The sequence below is a fragment of the Sciurus vulgaris genome (genome assembly GCF_902686455.1).
Source record: "Sciurus vulgaris genome assembly, chromosome: 3".
In the NCBI taxonomy this organism is placed as follows: domain Eukaryota; kingdom Metazoa; phylum Chordata; class Mammalia; order Rodentia; family Sciuridae; genus Sciurus; species Sciurus vulgaris.
The window spans coordinates 142,974,793-142,995,450 of record NC_136463.1 but is presented as its reverse complement, the minus strand read 5'-3'; the positions used below and the strand labels follow the sequence as shown (position 1 = coordinate 142,995,450).

General features: G+C 40.1%; 1 protein-coding gene across 1 annotated transcript; it reads left to right on the top strand.

Annotated features, from left to right (window-relative positions):
• Positions 1 to 5,416: 5,416 nt before the first annotated feature.
• Positions 5,417 to 6,880, top strand: LOC306656915 (sperm motility kinase 2B-like; the record flags this gene model as incomplete). Its single annotated transcript, XM_079132496.1, has 1 exon — positions 5,417 to 6,880. The coding sequence occupies one exon, from the start codon at positions 5,417 to 5,419 to the stop codon at positions 6,752 to 6,754; it is 1,338 nt and encodes a 445-aa protein (XP_078988622.1). The 3' UTR covers positions 6,755 to 6,880.
• Positions 6,881 to 20,658: the final 13,778 nt, after the last annotated feature.

Sequence of the window (20,658 nt, the reverse complement as noted above, 5' to 3'; positions counted from 1 at the left end):
ATACTATCAAAGTATTCCATAAAATAGAAGAGGAGGGAACCCTCCCAAACTCATTCTATGAAGCCAATATCACGCTGATACCTAAACCAGACAGAGACTCATCAAGGAAAGAAAATTTCAGACCAATATCCTTAATGAACATCGATGCAAAAATTCTCAACAAAATTTTAGCAAATCGCATACAAAAACATATTAAAAAGATAGTCCACCATGATCAGGTTGGTTTCATCCCAGGGATGCAAGGTTGGTTCAACATCAGGAAATCAATAAACGTAATTCACCACATTAATAGACTTAAAGTCAAGAATCACATGATTATTTCAATAGATGCAGAAAAAGCATTTGATAAAATACAGCACCCCTTCATGCTCAAAACACTAGAAAAAATAGGGATAGTGGGAACATTCCTTAACATTGTAAAGGCCATTTATGCTAAGCCCATGGCTAATATCATTCTAAATGGTGAAAAACTGAAAGCATTCCCCCTAAAAACTGGAACAAGGCAGGGATGCCCTCTTTCACCACTTCTATTCAACATCGTTCTTGAGACTCTGGCCAGACAAACCAAAGAGATTAAAGGGATACGAATTGGGAAAGAAGAACTCAAACTATCCCTGTTCGCTGATGACATGATTATATATTTAGAGGAACCTGGAAATTCCACCAGAAAACTCTTAGAACTCATAAGTGAATTCAGTAAAGTAGCAGGTTACAAGATCAATGCCCATAAGTCCAACGCATTTTTATACATAAGTGATGAATCTTCAGAAAGAGAAATTAGGAAAACTACCCCATTCACAACAGCATCCAAAAAAATAAAATACTTGGGAATCAATCTCACAAAAGAGGTGAAAGACCTCTACAATGAGAACTATACAACACTAAAGAAAGAAATTAAAGAACACCTTAGAAGATGGAAAGATCTTCCATGTTCTTGGATAGGAAGAATTAATATTGTCAAAATGGCCATACTACCTAAAGTGCTATACAAATTCAATGCAATTCTAATTAAAATCCCAATGATGTACCTTACAGAAATAGAGCAAGCAATTATGAAATTCATCTGGAAGAATAAGAAACCCAGAATAGCTAAAGCAATCCTTAGCAGGAAGAGTGAAACAGGGGGTATTGCAATACCAGATCTTCAACTCTACTACAAAGCAATAGTAACAAAAACGGCATGGTACTGGTACCAAAATAGAAAGGTAGATCAATGGTACAGAATAGAGGACACGGACACAAACCCAAATAAATACAATTTTCTCATACTAGACAAAGGTGCCAAAAATATGCAATGGAGAAAAGATAGCCTCTTCAACAAATGGTGCTGGGAGAATTGGAAATCCATATGCAACAGAATGAAACTAAACCCATATCTCTCACCATGCACGAAACTAAACTCAAAATGGATTAAGGACCTCGGAATCAGACCAGAGACCCTGCAGATTATAGAAGAAAAAGTAGGTCCAAATCTTCACCTTGTTGGTCTAGGATCAGACTTCCTTAACAGGACTCCCATAGCACAAGAAATAAAAGCTAGAATCAACCACTGGGATAGATTCAAATTAAAAAGCTTTCTCTCAGCAAAGGAAACTATCAGCAATGCGAAGAAAGAGCCTACAGAGTGGGAGAATATCTTTGCCAATCATACTGCAGATAGAGCACTAATCTCCAGAATCTATAAAGAACTCAAAAAACTCTACTCCAAGAATTCAAATAATCCAGTCGACAAATGGGCTAAGGAAATGAATAGACACTTCACAGAAGAAGATCTACAAGCAATCAACAAACATATGGAAAAATGTTCAACATCTCTAGTAATAAGAGAAATGCAAATCAAAACTACCCTAAGATTCCATCTCACCCCAATTAGAACGGTGATTATCAAGAAAATGAGCAACAACAGGTGTTGGCGAGGATGTGGGGAGAAAGGTACACTCATACATTGCTGGTGGGGCTGCAAATTAGTGCAGCCACTCTGGAAAGCAGTGTGGAGATTCCTTAGAAAACTTGGAATGGACCCTCCATTTGACCCAGCTATCCCACTCCTTGGCCTATACCCAAAGGACTTAAAATCAGCATACTACAGAGACACAGCCACATCAATGTTCATAGCTGCTCAATTCACAATAGTCAGACTGTGGAACCAACCTAGATGCCCTTCAATTGATGAGTGGATAAAGAAACTGTGGTATATATATACAATGGAATATTACTCAGCCATAAAGAATGATAAAATTATGGCATTTGCAGGCAAATGGATGAAATTGGAGAATATCATGCTAAGTGAGATAAGCCAATCTCAAAAAGCCAAAGGACGAATGATATCGCTAATAAGTGGAGGATGACACATAATGGGGGGGAGGGAAGGGTTAGTGTTAGGGTTAGAGTTAGGGTTAGGGAGGGGGGCAAGTATGGAGGAAGGAAGTACTGTATAGAGGGTAAAGAGGGGTGGGAGGGGTGGGGGGAAGGGAGAAAATAACAGAATGAATCAAACAACATTACTCTATGTAAATTTATGATTACACAAATGGTATGCCTTTACGCCATGTACAAACAGAGAAACAACATGTATCCCATTTGTTTACAATTAAAAAAAAAAAAAAAAAAAAAAAACCTCCACACCAGAGAATGAGGTCTCTCTCTCGTCAGAAATGACATTGTTAGGATGAAACTACAGAAGATGGGGTTGTAAGGGACTAAAGTGGAATCATGGGTTAGCATGACCTGTGTCCCGATATGGAGGCCAGGCCAAGTTTGATGCAGTGTGACCTATGCTGTTACATGACTACCTTCTCTCCTGTTCAGTTGATGTGTGTAGTGAAACAAACACCAGATACACCAATTCCCTTACCTCTCCCTTTGGGAATGCCCTGTAGGTATTTCTTTGTGGTTCCCATGGGGTTCCATTTCCCACCAGATAGGAACACCACCCTGATGGGAATGTGTGGCAGGGGAACATCACTAGTGCAGAGAGTGCTGCTGCTGGGCCTCGCCATGCCCCAAATCAGTCAGTGATGTCACAATGTCACATGTGCACACAGTGTGCTCAATACAGAACAGAGTGGGGGTTTTCTGCTACGTTATTCTCTTATACCTTGTAGAAAACGAGAGGCATTGGCTTTTATAGTTGTCACAGATTTGCCTTACCAGAGATCCTTCTGTCTTCATTGAGATCTGAGTACCTCATCCAATGACCTTCAGGTCAGCCTGAGGAACTCTCCTCACACAGGCACATCTAGTGGGGACCAACTCCTCAAGAGTGCAGACAGACCGTGAGGCTCCAACCCCAGGGATGGGATATGTACTTTAGGAATGCTTCTCCAGCTGCCAAAGGAAGCAGTTCACTTCCCAGGAATGCGCACACCCATGAGCGCGCACACACACACACACACACACACACACACACACACACACACAGAGGTACATTTCTCAAGTTGTGAACAATGGCATATTGCTGTATTAATTAAGTGTATCAATCCTCTGGCCCATTCACCCAGTAAAAAAACGTGGAGGAGGAAATATTAACACAGGGCTCAAGGTTTCAGTGGTCTCTATCCATCAATTGCTGGCTCTATTGCTCTGGGCCAAGGTGAGGCAGCCCATCATGGAGGAAGGGCCCAGCAGTGGAAAGATTCTTCCTCAGGGCAGCCAAGAAGCAGAGAGAGAAGTAAAGTGGGGCAATGGTTACAGAGGCAAAAAACCCTTCCAGGACATGATCCCAGTGACCCAGTGCCTAGAGTAACCAGCCATGTTCCACCTGCCTATGGTAACCAGCAAGTCACTCCATTCAACCTAGGATGGACTGAAGAGTACAGCTCTCCCAATCCAATCATGTCACCTCTGACTACCCCTGCACTAGCAGAGGAGCCTGTAGGGTGGGGGGGGGGGGCATGTCACATCCAAAGGATGACGGATGCGAATCCTCTCTACTCCGGACTGGAGGCAGGAGGATCACACATGCCAGTCTGACATGAACAACTCACTGAGATCCTGCCTCAAAAAAAAAAAAAAAATTATTCTGTGGAAGCACGCAAGTGGTAGAGAGCACATGCCTAGCATGCCCCAGATCCTAGCTAAAATGCCCTGTATGAAAAAGAAAAGAAAAAAAAAAAAAAAAAAAAAGAAACAAAATAACAAAACAAAGAAGAGGGCTTGAGAGAATGAGTTCAACACTCCTGAGCCTCCATCATGGGAGGAGACAGCAACAGGTGCTTTGACCTAGAACGTGCCACTTTCCAGAACAGTGGGAAGTGGTTTCCTCTTAATATGGTACCCAGTCTTAGGTACTGTGTTTACAGGGGCAGGAAGGGACCCAGGTATCTGTTGGGACACCTTTGCTGGTTAGGATTTTGACTTCCATACTTTATTCTTTATCACTTTGAACCTTTCAGGGTTCTAGAGAAAAATCCGATGAGAACCTTGTGGGGCAAGGCTGAGGAATGCTCCCTCCCTCTCAGCCCCATAGGTGTTCTTGCCAAGCTCTAGAGCATCCTAGGGGAACAGAGCATTTGGTGGGAGCATCGCCATGTGAGCAAAGCGCTACCACACTTTGACACCAATCATTCTGAGATGAAGAAGTAGGAATGGAACACTTGGGGTGTAGATAAGATGAGGCCTGTAAAGCCCAAAGTGAGTAGGGATTTTCATCAGTCTCCAAGTGAAAAGAGCCCTGCAGGATCTGACAAGTTTGAATCTCTAAACGTGTAACTCTCAGTGTCCACACCCCTGAAACAAAAAGCTTGTGGGGTCCTTTCTTATTCTTCTTATGAGAGTTGAGTAGGTCCCGGAGGCCCCAAAGTGAGATGATCACTGGGGGTTCTGGCCGGATGTGACCTGGTCATTGCCTGCTGTGACCTCACAAGGAGCCACTGTGATGGGAGTTCAGCCACCGGCCATATAAGAGGGAGGCTGCGGCTGGGATTTTTGTCCATAAGTACAGGAAGCTCTTGGTGGTGACCTGTCGGACTCCCAGATAGTGAGCGTTTTTGGTGGTTGGTGGCTGGTGGTTGGTGGCTGGTGGTTGGTGGTTGGTGGCTGGTGGTTGGTGGTTGGGGTGGTGGTGTTTTGCCGTTGTTTGTTTGATTTGGGTTTTGTTTGTTTGTTTTGTCTTTTGGTTGTTGGTTTGGGTCTTTTGTTTGAGTTTGTTATTTTTTTTTAAGGTAGCATCCTTAGTTGTCGTTCCGGCTTTAGGATGTGCAGTCAGTGCAGTCAGACTAGTGTAGGGCCACAGGGGCCCAGCTCCTGCTACGAGGCGGCCCTCACGGACCACTACCAGGTCGTGAGGGAGCTTGGCCAGGGGGGCTTCAGCCAGGTGCTTCTAGCCCGCCATCTCCTCACCGGGGCAGAGGTGGTGGTGAAAGTCGTGCCCAAGACAGAGGGGACCCAGGCCGTCCTACTGGAACCGCAGTGGTTGATGGCCCTGGAGCACCCGAATGTGATCCAGCTGTTCCAGGTCATCGAGACCCCGGGCAACCTCTACATGGTCATGGAGCACGCAGGTGGGGGAGAGCTGCGGTGCTGCATCCCGGCGGCAGGTGGGCTGAAGGAGGACAAGGCCCGCAGGACCTTCAGGCAGATGGTGTGTGCGGTGCGCCACTGCCACGAGCGGGGCATCGCGCACCTCGACCTCAAGTCCGAGAACTTCGTGGTGGACAGCAGGGGCGGCAAGGTCAAACTCATAGACTTTGGCCTGAGCGCCAGGGTCCGGCCTGGGCAGAAGCTCACCAGCTTCTGGGGCACTCTGCCTTACCGTGCCCCTGAAATCGTCCTGAAGCAAGAATACGAGGGTCCCCCGGCGGACGTGTGGAGCCTGGGGGTCACCCTCTTTCTTATGCTCACAGGGAGGCGCCCGTTTAAGGCCAGCACGGCCAAGGGCCTGCAGAGGCTCATCGTGCAGGCCAGCTACGAGCTCCCCGCGCACCTCTCCCAGGAGGCCCGCAGCCTCATCCAGCAGATGCTGACGGTGGATCCCGCCCAGAGGCCCACCCTCCAGCAGGTAATGGGGCACCCGTGGCTGAGCCAGGGCGAGGAAGCCCCGCCTGGTCCTTGCGGCCAGCCGCTGCCCTCGCGCCCCGACCCCGCCATCATGACCATCATGTTTGACATGGGCTTCGACCCCTACAACGCCTGGGTGTCCCTGGACCAGCGGAAGTTCGATGAGGCCATGGGGACCTATCTTATCCTGCTGCACCAGCGAAGCCAGGGAGTGGGCTGGGAGCTCCAGGCCAGGCCTGTGCGCCGCCGGGTGGTCGGGCCTCGCCAGGGCCCCAGGGATCCCCCCTGCGTGCATTCCAAGAAGTGTGCCAGCGAGCCTGCCCTTCCCCGGCCCTGTGAGCAGCAGCAGCCGGAGGAGGCCAAGTCATCGGGACACAAGGGCACCGCAAGTGCCAGTGTGCCCGCGATTCCTCTGCGCTTCTTCCATGGGGACACGCCCCCTCCCAGCCCAGCCGCCAGGCCAGACCCTGTGCCCCGCAGGCCCGACCAGCCCAGGCCCAGGCCCTGGAGGATCCTCAGCAGATGGGCAGCACAAGGCCCCAGCTCTTCCTCCCAGGGTCCCTCCTCAGGCCAATCGGTTGACGGCCACAGGGGCTGGAGGGCGGTCACTAGGAGGATGGCCAACTGCATCCGGCAGCTGTGCTGCTGTGTGCCCTGCTTCGGCGAGCCCACCTCCAGAAGAAGAGTGGCACCCATGCAAGGAGCCCGCAGGCGCCCTAGGCTCCAAACCACAGTGGCTCCAGGGAACCTGCCCTGAGCAGACAGACAGACCGACAGACGGCCAGAAGACCCCCAGCTCTGAGCATCCTGACATGGTGGACCCGGCACCTGTCAGGGCTGCACTCAAACAGCTTCAGCAGTGAGGCGTGCCACCTGGCTCCGGCTTCCCCGTTCTCGGATACCAACCCACAGCGCATCTGGATCCCCCACGACTCTCCTCTGCCCCCACCTGCCACACACATCAGAGACTCTCTGCCCTGGGACACCTCCCCCTGCCCTGCTCTTCCCTGGCCTTCCTCCCTGGCTTCTGGGATAGCAGACATGCTTCTGAATGAATTTCTCTTTCACAAACTGCATAATAAAATTTGTGTTCCAAAGATTTTTGTTTGTTTTGCTTTGTTTTAAAAAGGCACCTTTAAAAATAGAAGAGGCCGAGGGTGTTGGGGCACCTCTGTAATCCAAGTAGCTGGGGGGACCGAGACAGTAGGATAGGAGTTCAAGGCCAGCCTCAGCCAAACAAGGCACTAAGCAACTCAGTGACACCCTGTCTCTAAATCAAATGCAAAAGAGTGTTGGGGATGTGGCTTGGTGTCCAAGTGGCCCTGAGTTCAATCCATGGTACCAACACAAAACAACACATAACAAAACAAACCAAAAACCCATTTTCGTTAGCTGTTTCAACTGTTACAACTGCTTTTGGTGTCAAGTCACAGATCTCTGATGGTGGCTTTAAAGGATAGAGTCTGTTTATTTTCTCCTCACACAAAATTTGAGAAGAGGCGGCTGGCGACAGTGTCTCTGCAGCTCAGGGTTGGCAGGACCAGAAGCATTGTGATGCTCTTGTTGGCAAGAAGGCTGCCAGAGGTCCAGGGGGCCCTGCAGCACCCAGTGCAGGAGGAAGCAAGAGGCACGTGCTGACATCTTGGGTTCCTGATCTCCCAAAGCAAAGCTTTGCCTGAACAGCTCCAGCAGACTTCTTGGACCTCACTGGCCAAAACTGTCAAATGGCCACCTCTAGTTGAGTCTGGAAACTTGGGGAAAGTGATTCTGTCCCTTCTTCTGCCTCTGTATTAAAGTGTGCTAGAAATCAAAGAAAAACCACCAGGAGTATAATCCCTCATGGATTATAATCTGCATTTTAGTATCCCTGGTAACCATGGTGGCTGAGAGAACTCTTACACAGAGAAGTCACTCCACCATTATTGATTGTAGTAAATTACATTGTGTAAGCACTGAAGTTAACAATAACAAAATTGTTATGTGTGAGTAGATTTCAGAATAAGAATTTATTAATTTTTTGTCTTTTGGAAATATACTTTAGGGGAGATTATTCTTAGAAGGAAGTGAAGATAAAGATTGGGGTAGTTGATTTTTATTTTGATCAATTTTAAAATATTTTATTTTTAATTTTTATGAAATGATGTTCATACTTATTCCTTGTCATACTGCCACAAAAGTATCCTCCAGCATTTACTTTTTCAGTTTCCTCATGTTATATACTTATACATGAGTGTTTAAGTTTCTAAATGCCATTGTTGTATTTGAGGTTCTGACCTGGGAAAACAATACTAGTATACTTCTTCAGAAAGTATTGTGTTAGCATAACCATTTGTTAAAATTTATTATCAGTCTTCCTTTGTTTGGTGTGCTCCTAGCATTTTCCTCTTTTTATTATTTGTGAATTCAGTTAGGATTTTACTAATTGCTAACTGGATCATAGTGTGCCACAGTAACAGGGGACCCTCAGAAGGCCACCAGGAATTTGGTGTCATTCCTGTACCTGTGACGGACCTAGATATAAGCAGCAGAGGTGGTGGGGATCATTGAGAGTGCCATATTCAGTATCCGCCCTGGCTTCTCCTGGGCTGGAAAAAGCAAGGGTTTTGGGAATTCCTGAGGACTCAGGTTTATTTCATTGAATATGGATGTTCCCTTGTGGTTGGGCTACCTATGTCCCAGAACTGATCCATGTCCCAGGGCTAGTGATGGCCAGGCATAGCAATTCTTAGGACAATGAAAAAAGATTCCTTCAGATTTACCTGAGTTTGGGGTACAATAAGCAGAGTCAAATCATACTGCCCTTGAACTAAACAGTGAGGTCTGAGGGTCTACTGCATTATTTCTTTTTACCTCATAACTCTTTTAATTTAAATATTTCATTTGTACTAAAAAAGTTAAGAGATGAGGCAAAGACTTTAAAAGTTGGAATCACAGTGAAGCCATCTGGGAATGGGTAAAAGTAATAACAAATGATAGCTAGTAATATAGTTTTTATCCTTAAAATGTGTTAAGTTTTATTCAGAGAAAAGAGAAGTTGTGCTCCATTTGTTAACAATGTATCAAAATGCATTCTACTGTCATGTATAGCTAATTAGAACTAAATTTTTAAAATTAAATATGCATATATTAGGATTTTAAAAATGTGTTGAGTTTTAAAAAAGTATTAGGAATAATTTGCCATGATTGGAAGTGGGCTCAAGTATAAGCATGAAAGACATCTTCATTAAGTATATAAAGAACAAGTTTTCATTTAGTAATAGTAATTTGGCACTTTCATAAGTGAACCTTAGATACATTAAGCACCCAAAAGGTAGCTTCTTACCTAGGTGACCAAATGAACAGGAACTGATTCCAAGTCCGCAGAAAGAGTTACCAACACAATTCGAATTTTAATCTGTGACTTATTCCTACCCTAGATAACTGTCTATGCTTATAATCCTAAAGGAGCACATTTGTTAATTAACCAACATCTATTGGGTGGTGACTATGTATCAAGCACTATAATAGGTGCTGGTTTTCTGAAAATGAATAAAAACTTAGTTTCTGCCTTCTAAAAGCTCACAGTCGTTCTATATTCACCTATTCCTGGGAGTTGGCCATGTAGTTAATTCTGAATGCAGTCTCTTAGGCTTTACCCTGGCTCCAGTTTAGGAATTTCTCATGAAATATACCCAATAATTATGTTTTAGAACTAGCTTTGTTTAGACTAATTTTTATCAAGCAATAAAAATACAAGAGTGTGTGTGTGCATGTAATTATTAATATTTTGATGCTAATGTGCAGATTTTCCCTTTTGGAAGTTTTCACACATTAAATTATTAACAAATGAAATGTGCTTTCTTTCCTTTTTAAAATTGAAATAATAAATGCTCCTGTACTCTGGATTTAGTTGGTTCTAATCCAGTTGGCTCTGGCCACCTGGTATGCCTCCAGGTTGTCTACCTGTACTAAATTTATGTTATGTTAATTTCCGACTTTGAAGATCAAAAGTTCTTAGAAAACTGCTTTTCCCTTTTCTGTGAGATACTCCAATGATCACTTGTTAAATTGCTGTCCCTGAGACAGATTCCTAATGTTAGAAATTGATATTTCTCATTTTCTATATTCCCTTAGACCCTAACTTATTTGGGGATGCATTATATCTCTTCAGTTTCCATCCACTGAACACAAACTTCTTGAAAGAATGAGCGTGTCAGCTACCAACCGCAATTCTGAGGTAGCACTTATTGTTCATCAACTGTTTGTATCACATGTTGATACTAGACTTTATCTATCACACAATTAAAATGATTTTTGAAAGATATTTTGGATCGTCTTTACCACCAGTCCCTATTAGCAGGAATAGTTAAGAGATAATTATATAGTTACATGTGTCCCAGAATGTATTTTGGCCTTATATCTTAGTGTGGGTGTGTCGTGTTTCTTGTATAAAGCCTCCAAACTTCATGTCATATACTAGATGTTAAATTAACTGATTTTCAACATTTAAAAATTATTAATTTTAAAATTATTAACATTTTAAAATTATTAATCATTCATTTAAAAACATTGAGTGTCTTCTATGTACCCAAACTGCTCCATTAGAAGAGTCTATGTATTTCTATGGTTGCTATTTTTCTAGACAATTGATTTCAGTCTATATTATAACCTGATCTATTCAGGACTTAAGGCAGGGGGGAAATTAGGAATTTTTCAGTTCTGAGAAAAAGTCTTGCCTGTTATCCACAAGTCTTGTCTGTGCTCAAAATTCTTGTGTGTGAGACCTGCAAGCAGCCGAGTGCAAGAGCATCTGAGGAAAGTCCACAGCCTTGTAAGAGTGTGTGCTCAGCAGCTGTCAGTTTTCCATCCGTCCTTCCACTTTTCCCCTTTGGGAGTTTAAGGGATTGTTTATCCCAATGAATTTTTCATGGTAGATGGAGGAGACAGGGGCCTGTTTGTCGGGTTCACTTCTGTAAATCCCACATCTGTGCAGGGCCTACCATCTTGTAGAAGCTGTGGAAATGCTGTTGACAGGCAGTAAAGATGTGCCTTCCTTGGCTCCCCTCAGAACCTTGTGGAAGGTATACTCCATCCCAGCTTCACTTCTTCTTCCAACCTCTTTAGTTGTCTCAAGGTTTATGGAGAATAAAAACTACTTTTTATACAAAGATTGGTAAACCATGCCTCATGTTTTTTCTGACTACCTGTTCTTTCATTGCTATTTTGATTAATTTATGTTTATTTAACACTGATAATATAACAGAATACGATGGTCAAAGTCCGTGGCTTTAGCTCTTAAAAAATCTTGTTCTAACTAGAGGAACAGAATCTAAATAAATCTTGCTGGCCAAAGATAAATACTAAATGTAGAGAACTATTCTGTGCTTACATGTTGTTGGTGTTTACTTTCAGTTTATCTGTTAAAAATATGGAGAATTATAAAAGGAAGGATGGCACCTCAAATTTAACTTTTAATTATACAATTTGAAGTTACAGTGGTTTCAAGGAACTGTGAAGGCTCTTTCTTACACTGTGGATAGAGGCTTAATTGCTTGTAATGTGAGTTTCTAGCATTTACTTGTTAAAGTAAAAGGCATTTGAGGACTATAATACTACTTCTCAAACAATAAAATAATGTGATCACAATATTTCATGCAATCCGTATAGCCTAAATAGTTAAGCTATTTTACACTGTATATACTCTTTGTGGATCCTAGGTAGATAACAAGTTGGGAAATCATTCACTCATAGTTGCTCCAAGAAGACATAATTTTGCTTATGATGATAATTTTGTTTGCAATTCTAATTTTCAAGATATAATTGAGTTGTCCATGGAGTTGCTGACACAGTACAGCTTCTTACTTTACATGGTAGTATGATGGGTTAAACTGTTTAAGTCAGGTATCCAAAGGTAGAGCACATTAAGGGATCAATTACCAGTCAAGGTTTTAGTTTCTTAGTTTCCAGGTTCAAAAACTTGGTAAAAACTTCCTGGGGGCATAAACTTCAATTTCTTTGTCTGTAAAATAGGCACAATAGTCATGCTTACTTCATGGGGTTTACTGTGAGAGTTAAACGAATTAGCACATGTACTTGGAGAAGTGGCAGGCAAGTGCTGTGTGTTAGCGATTTTTTTAAATTATAACAAGTCCTGGATTTTTTTTTTCCAGTTTTGGTCCTAGAGTTTAGACTATCACTTTGGAGCTTCTAGTCACCTGAGAAATTACCACACATTGTTCTACATTATATTCTAATCTCTAACCCCTAGAGCAGAAAGAAAACATTGGCATTTTCCCCTTATTGACTTTATGAAAGGGGAAAGAAAAAAATTTAAATCATTACTTTTTAACCACTCCCATTTTTCTTGTTATTGAACATAAATTCTGCCTTTTCCTTTCTTTGGGTTTAAAGGCGTTAATGTGGTATTTGTATATAAAAAGTGTTAGCACTTCAGTTGTAATGCTGAAATTTATTTTCATAATTAGATACTATAATTTTTCCTTGATTACTTATTTTATACCCAATATCACTGTCACATAATGTTCTTTCTACAATATCTAATATTTAGGATGCATAACCAATAACCAAAATTCAAATTGTTTCCAAATAATTTTTTTATTATAGTATACTGCTGGTAGTAAGAGTGACAGATGGAGCTGTGGTTAGCTCAGTGATATAGCACTTCACTAGTATACATGAGGCCCTCGGTTCAACCTCCAGCACTACCAAAAAAAATGAAAAAAAGAGTAGAAATAAGATGAGTGGTTGGCTTCAGTGATCACAATCACTTTCTCTTTGATTATGTTTGAGCCTAAAAAACATCAATGCTTGGGAGAAGTCAAAACTTATTTTTTTCCTGAGGAAGTATCATTAATTGCTCTACTAGTTTGTTAAGGCTGTTCTAACAAGGTACCTCCACTTGGTGGCTTATAACAACAGAAAACTATTGTAGTTCTGGAGGCTAGAAGTCAAAGATCAAGGTGTTGGCAGGGTTGACTCCTTCCAGTGGACATAAAGGAGAACCTGTTCCATGCTTCTCTGCTAAATCCTAATGGTTTTCTGGAAATCTTTGCATTCCTGGGTTTGTGTATTTCTGCCTTCACCTTCACATGGTGTCTTTCCTGTGTGTGTGTCTTTATCTATTTTTCCCTTATATGAGGATAACAGTTACATTGGATTAGGGCCCACCTACTTCAGTATGATCTATGCTTAACTAATTACACCTGTACTGATCCTTTTTCCAAGTAAGGTCACATTCTGAGATGCTAGGGGTTTCAAGTTCAACATGTGATTTTGAGGGAACATTATCCAACTTATAATAGTTATGATCCTCAGATGCCATTTTTAAACACTCAATGTGCAATAAGACCTATCCCTTAGATCTGTGTCTCACCTAAAAAATTATAAAGAAAAAGTCAATAATCAAAAGTAAACAAGTGAACCCACTAACCAATTAAACAATCCACTACCAGCCAGTTGACAGTTCATGGAGATAGGCTTCAAGAGCACAGGTTCAGAAATGACTTTATTTTACATAAATTCCTAGGATTTAACAAGCAACTGTAGTGTAATAAGTGTTGAAAATAAGTTCTAAAAAAAGAGGGAGAATAGGTAAAAGGAAAAAAAAAACCCAAATTTGAAATCTTCAGATTTTATGTAATCTATTAAATAGGAAACTGTGAGGTTGACACCCATCCTGCATTCTGTGGACTTGTTCCAATGTTACCAGGAAAATCTTACATCCTGTAAACTTCACTTTTATATTGAATAAATGTTTAATATTTACTAGAGTGGTTAAGCAAATTGTCTGATGATAGTGACTTGTTACATTACCTGGCACAAATCCTCAAAAATGTGCAAAACCCACTCATAAATTAACAGGCAATTTTAGTGTTTTTGATATTTGATTCCCATTACCTAAAACAATATATCGGAAAACTATGCCACACTATTACTGCTACTAGTAACAACTCTTCTCCCCAACTCTTCAATTTCAAAACTACTGGATTCTAGTGGAGAAATGTCTTTTCCCTTGAGAGGGTGATAGGGTTATGCAGTTTGAACAATATTGACACTCAGTTAACCTGGACATTATGTAAAAAGGAATTTTATTGGGGAGAATTTTTTTTTTTTTTGAGAAAAAGAAAAAAAATAGGTTTATTGCTTTGCCAGCAAAGGAGAAACACAGAGAACTCTTGTGCCAGAGGCTTTGATTTTGGAGAGCTGTTTTGACAAGTGATCTTTACAAACACAAAAGGTTTATGAAATGATTACCCACTTTCTTGTGTGTTGAACTGGCAGTTTATATCTATGACTGAAATTTTAGATTTAGTTGGGTTGCCAAACTACATGTTTGGCAGAGAACTGAAAGTGTTAGTTATTTTGATCTTCTATATGAAGACACAAGCTAGTTACCTTGACCAAAAGGTAGAGTTAAGGCATTTTGGGAGGATATATTTACCCACAGTACTTTTATATACTGTTATGATTTGCAAAACAATTTTGAGACAAATGATATAAGTGAGCCAAGCAGCCACTGAAATACATGAACATGAGAAATCAGAAGAAAAATGTCATATAATCATACTTCAAAAAATTATGGACAGTTTAAAAAGAGGAAATGTACTAGATTTTCCCTGGATCCAGACAGCAAAATCAAAGATAGAAACCAATTTAATGCAGTTTGTGAGGTTTTAGTGAGAAATGATTTCCTAAATACCCAATTACCAGTTCAGTATAAGCTCATAATAGTTAGATGAATACATTGAATTTGCTATAATTACAGTCTTGTTTGAGCTGGTCAACTGCTTGTAAAATGAGACAATTTTTAAAAAAGTAGTTCAACAGGATTCCTGGGACACAAATGTGAACTTTTCCTAATCCATTTTAACCTTACCGTTCAACTTTAGCTCAGATGATCCACCTTGTGAAGGGCCGACACACAATTAATCATCACTCTACATCGGCCCACATTTACTTTAAAGGCAAGGGATTGCCCATGTAAGAAGGAAAAACAAATTAGACATGTCTAAAGTAATTGGTACTAAGAAGAAACAACTAAACTCATTTAATGATCCCCTACATCCTTGTACGATGAAAATTATAGTCTAGATGTTTTTCATTTGCAATTTTAAATTAGTCAAAACATTAATGTTTTCTAATGTGACTTCCAAGGATTGCATTATGTTTTTTTTAAAGGATGGATCTATCTTAATGCTGAGGAGAATACAAAATAGATTATACAAAAGCGCACCTCATGACCACAAGGAATGAAGTGCTGAGCAGGCCACGGCCCAATAATTGGCCATCACTGTCTATCAGAAGATAAGGGTGTAGATGGAAAATGGGAAACTCAAAGTCAGACTTGAGGGAGGATCAGGTAAACTTAAGAAAACAATCCTTGAAGAAGTTGAAGCTAACCTAAGCTGAACTTCCAAAATCAAATGAAACCTGAAAAATTTATGGACACATTTTTTTGAGATGAGTAAACTCAAAAATATTTTTCCAATCAATTCAAGCAGCAAATATTGTTTATTTTGTGCAACTCTATAGGTATAATCTCTACACAAAAAATGTGATGTTTTCCAGGATGCAAAACTTCAGGTATTCATTGTTACATTTCAGGTAACAGTTGGACTAAACAATTCAGAAATAAGATGCAGAAGCACTCAAATAGTTATCAAACCAAGGTACCTTACCTGGTGATATTATTTTTTTCTGATTATGAATATGTGGATCCAGTAGATAAATGAAGTACTCTGAAAATAAACAAAGTTCATACATTTATTAATGAATACCTCACAATTTCCTAGAGGTATAATAATGAAATCAATTCAAGTGCACAATGAAAGATACAAAATCATCTCCCATTTTCCTCTTCAATGAAATAATACCTATATGTGGTAAAAAGATAGACTGAGATTTCTTTCAGAACTATTATTTCATCTCAGAATTTTTAAAGTTTAATTTAGTGTTTTATAGAAAACTGTCCTTGAAGAAAATTTGCAGGCAGGCCTATCCAAAGGTTGAAATGGCATAAATTTATACAAAAAAGCCTCTGGATATTTAAGGAATGAAAATCTCAGAGGGTTCAAATTAATCTTTTTGTTTCCGGAAATGTAAGTAACATGCTCATTATAAAAGTAATATATGCTCCTTATGAAGAAAAATATTTAAAAATTCAAGTTAAACTCATCATAATTATGGAACTCTGTGCCTCGATTCTAATTTGAACCTTGGCTGCACCATGTTGATTATTTTTATTCCAAACCCTCCTTCTTTTGTTCACTTTATTTTTAAGCCCCTTAAGTTTATTTCCCTGTTTCCAAAACCATAATACCCCTTCCTCATCACAATCCTTTATCACAAAAACCTTTTCTACCATCAAACCCACACATACACACACAAGCACAGACATGTGTATGTGCACACTCAGGCAATGGAACACTGGGGTTGAGTTTATGTGTACTATACATAATCAAAGACATCGTATAGTTGTTAGAGGATTAAGTGAGAAAACTTAAAAGCACATTGAAAACTTAAAAGACCTATGCAAATGCTAATTATCACTCCTCTCAGGACATACGAAAAATTATTCTTAAAACTATATTGCCTCTTATACCATAAAACCCATCTCCTCCACCTAATCATAAATCTGTATATAATACTGCTTTATAAATAGTTTTGTAGAAAACCTCCTCAATATGATCATGTCCCTTTCAAAAGGTCTATCTAATTCCTTCTGCAGTGCCAAGAAATTCCTCTTGGCTATTTTTGAGGTAGCAAAACATTTTTATTAAGCCTCACCTCCCACATTTTTTAATACTGGTTTCAAAATTCAACAGTAAATACTCTAAATATAAAAATGTAAAATCCCCCAAATCTTTAATTTTGACTTAGTCATATCCAAAAACATAAAACTCAACTTTTTACCAACTACAACTACTTAATGTTGTTTTATCTACCTTATAGGCATATAAGGTTATGAAAAGTGGGGCTGTATCTTCACTGAAATTCTCCAACAACTCCTAGTATTATAGTGTTCCATCTCACCAGCTAGATTTTTGCCAGCCTCCATTATCAAGTATAAGTTACTTCCAAGACCCTATTGGTGCCCAAGTCCCTGTCATTTTTAGCCAACAGGAAGAAAAGATATAATTATGCTTATTGGTGACCTGTATTGTCCCAAGCTTATTAGACTGTGAAAGGCAGAATAACAAAGCAGAAAGAGCAAGGGTCTTGCATTCGGACAATTCTAGGTTTGAATTGTAGTTTTACCTCTCTCTAGCTGAGTGACCTTGAGTGAGTTATCTAACTTCCATGTACAATGGGGATAATAACAGTATTACCTCATAGGGGTGTTGTGAAGATGAAATGAGATAATATCTGATAAGTACCTTATTTCATATCTGCCATTCATGCAGCGCTCCAAATATATGGTCTTTTGTTACATGTTAGGTCACATGAAAAAGATTTTCTCTTTCTCTCTCAATACCTCTCTCTCTCTCTCTCTCTCTCTCTCTCTCTCTCTCTCTCTCTCTCTCTGGCTTTAAAGGCATTTTCCTTGATACATTATTGGTCTGTGTGAGCACAAATTCAAAGATCCAAGACTAGGGTTTTGGTCTAAGGGTTTCATGGCTATGAAACTCCATTGTCTTTTATTATCTTGTACTCATCGTTGACATGCTATGATAATTAGGCATTTTATAAGATGTGGGAAAGAAAAAATCAGCAGTATGGAAATAAAGCACTGAAATAAAAAGAAATAAACTATAAAACAGAAGAGCAGGTATAATGCCCATACCACTAATAAGAGGTCAAGAGGGAGTTGGAAAACAGGGACCCTTGCATTGGATATGTGGACTGTACCCTAAATGAAACATTAGGAACTCTGAAACTTTTGCTGGTAGCCCACAATGCAAACTTCCTGAATGTAAGTATATGGCCAGCTTAGTTGAATCAGCCTCAAGGTATTACTTGGAAATAGTCACTCAGTTGTGGAGTGTCTGAGACAGAAGATTGAGGCTGTGAGAACATATAACAGGAATTCTTTGCTTGGATGAATAAGGTCTCTAAGAGATCTGAGACCTGTGCGTTCTTTTCTGTGATGGGCTTGCAAGCAACTGTGCTGCTGGAAAAGGTGCCAAGAACACCAATTAAAATTACTGGGTAACTGATAAACCTATTTTGGTTTAAACAGTCCAAGGAATGCAAGGCTGAGTAGTAACTGGAGACTACGAAAAGGGTTTGTTGTGTGTCTTCTGCTTCCTGAAAACAGAACATAAGAGAAGGGACTTTACATTGTAACATGAGTTAGTTTAGACAGCAAAATAATTATGGCAAAAGTTGAGAAATCAAACATTTATTAAATAAATTTTTGTATTTTCTGACTGTATATGGAGAAAATATTAACTTTAGTTACAGTTGAAGTTTCTAGTCAGTGTGATGAACCAAATTTGATTTTTGTCTTCCTTTTTTCTATTCTCTTTGATTAAGACCTCCTGAGACCACATGAAAATGGTAAACTTTCCTCTTAAGAATGTATTTCTTTTTAAAAACTGAGGCAAAATTCACATAACATAAAATCCATCATTTAAGGAATTTTAAAGTATACAATTTGGTGACTTTTTGTACATTCACTATTGCACAACTGTCTAATTTCAGAACATGTTCATGTTCATTACCTCAGAAGACCTTGTACCCAGTAAGTGGTGATTAACTGTTCTGTCGTCCACCCAGTCCCTGACAAAAACCAAGTTTCTGTAGGTATAGATTTGGAAGGTATTCTTTTGAAATCTTCTGAATTCTGCATTTAATTTTTTAACTAGAAATAGGCTACTGCTGTATGTCTTTGTATTGTGTGGGGTGGGGGAGAAAGAGAGAGAGAGAGAGAGAGAGAGAGAGAGAGAGAGAGAGAGAGAGAGAATGTGTGTAGAGAATGCATGAGAAGAGAGTGTGCTCAGTATTCAAGAAGAACTTTTCAAGGTCAAATCTATTTGCAATAATCAAACAAAATGAAGGCCTGGGAGGATAGACCCTTCCCTGGATCATCTTTCAATTAGATGTCTATAACTTATAAAAGGCATCTGAACTTGGATTTATCAAGGGTCCAGTCAGTCTTAGATTATTAAAATACCAAACGGTTCCAGAATTTTGCCTATGACATCGAGAATGGCTTTTAAATAGAAATGCGGCTTTACAGTTCCTAAGTTAGGGTAAAAAGTTCCACACCCAATAGAAGCTCTGTCTTGGATCTGTGCTTTTCCTGTAATAGTTGGTGATAACCCTATTACTTTTTTTTTCTTGAGAGCAGTGGAGTAGTGATCATTTTTTATTCTGCCTTTGTCCTGGTAAGAACATCAGATACAGCAGAGGAAACTGAGGGTCCTCTAGGGTAAGTGGAAATGCAACTTAAAAATAAAATAATGGAACCCTTTTTATTTCCCAACCATAAACACTTTCTAGAAATTTTAAACTAGAATATTCATTTGATTCTGGCTGGAGTTTTTAAAAGGTTGGTTAACCTTTTGAAAATACTGAAAACAATCGTAAAATGGTCTTTCAGGCATTTTTTCTTTTTGTAAATACTTCAAGCTTGCATGGCTTTCTTAGTTATGATTACATTGACAGGAAAGTTGTGTATTTTGTGTTGTAGGAAAAATACAAATTACTTTTGGAAGAAATTTTAATTTTCAACTAGTCAAATGTTTCTTTGGAAGGAAGAAGAGTCAGGAGGGTCTTGTGATTTAAGCAGTGCTTTGCAATCTCCAGTCAAGGCCAGGAAATTTCTGTCATTTTGGATTTTGCATGTATTTTGAGGGGTTTTATTCCATTTTCATTTTCAACTCTTTTCCATTTCATGAGCCCCAACTAATATAATTTGGCTATACACATTTCATGAGCCCCAACTAATATAATTTGTCTATACACATCTCACTGGTTTTAATGTTTCTGATCTTGCTTGTCTTCCTGCAGTATCCTTCCTACTTGCTTTATTGTCGTCTTCCATCTGTTCTTTTCACCGTGCTCTCAGTTTTTGCCTCTGGGGACTTTCTAGTGATAATGGAAAAGAGAAATTCCACATTACATTTTGAAGAACATACTGACTCAGCTACTATTTCCACAAATACTTCTCAGGCAGTGTTGCTGGTAAGTAAGTTTTTTTTTTTTAACCAGCTGAAATTTGGTATAGCTCTACACTTCTTATGGCATGCAATAATTAATATAAACCACTTGGGGGTTCTTGTTAGGGAGGCATCTGTGGCAAATGTGCAAAGTATCCTTATCCTTTGTGCCTTGCTTGAGGACCTATCAACAAATTCATCTCTAATAAAAAATCAGCATAATGTGAGAGTTTACCAGTTCCCTCTTTCCTAAGTTCCTCACCTTGAATGTGCTTTGGTTTACTTCTCAAGGACATATGGATATATTAGTCAAACAAGTGAACGGAAGGAACTTGAAAGGTGTGAAAGAAAGGGAAAAAAGAGGGCTCAAGAGGGAAATAGCTGGTAATAGCAGTAAACTGTAAGTTTCCTATCTCTAACCTCCAGACCACATCCCAACTGAATCCAGCTGCACCCCGCCCTTAGACCTTTGGGGCTTCTGATTTAGAGTCCTGATACTGGGCATATATTTATGAGTTGGTTCCCTTCACTTCTAGGTGTCAGTCCGCCTGCCCGCCGG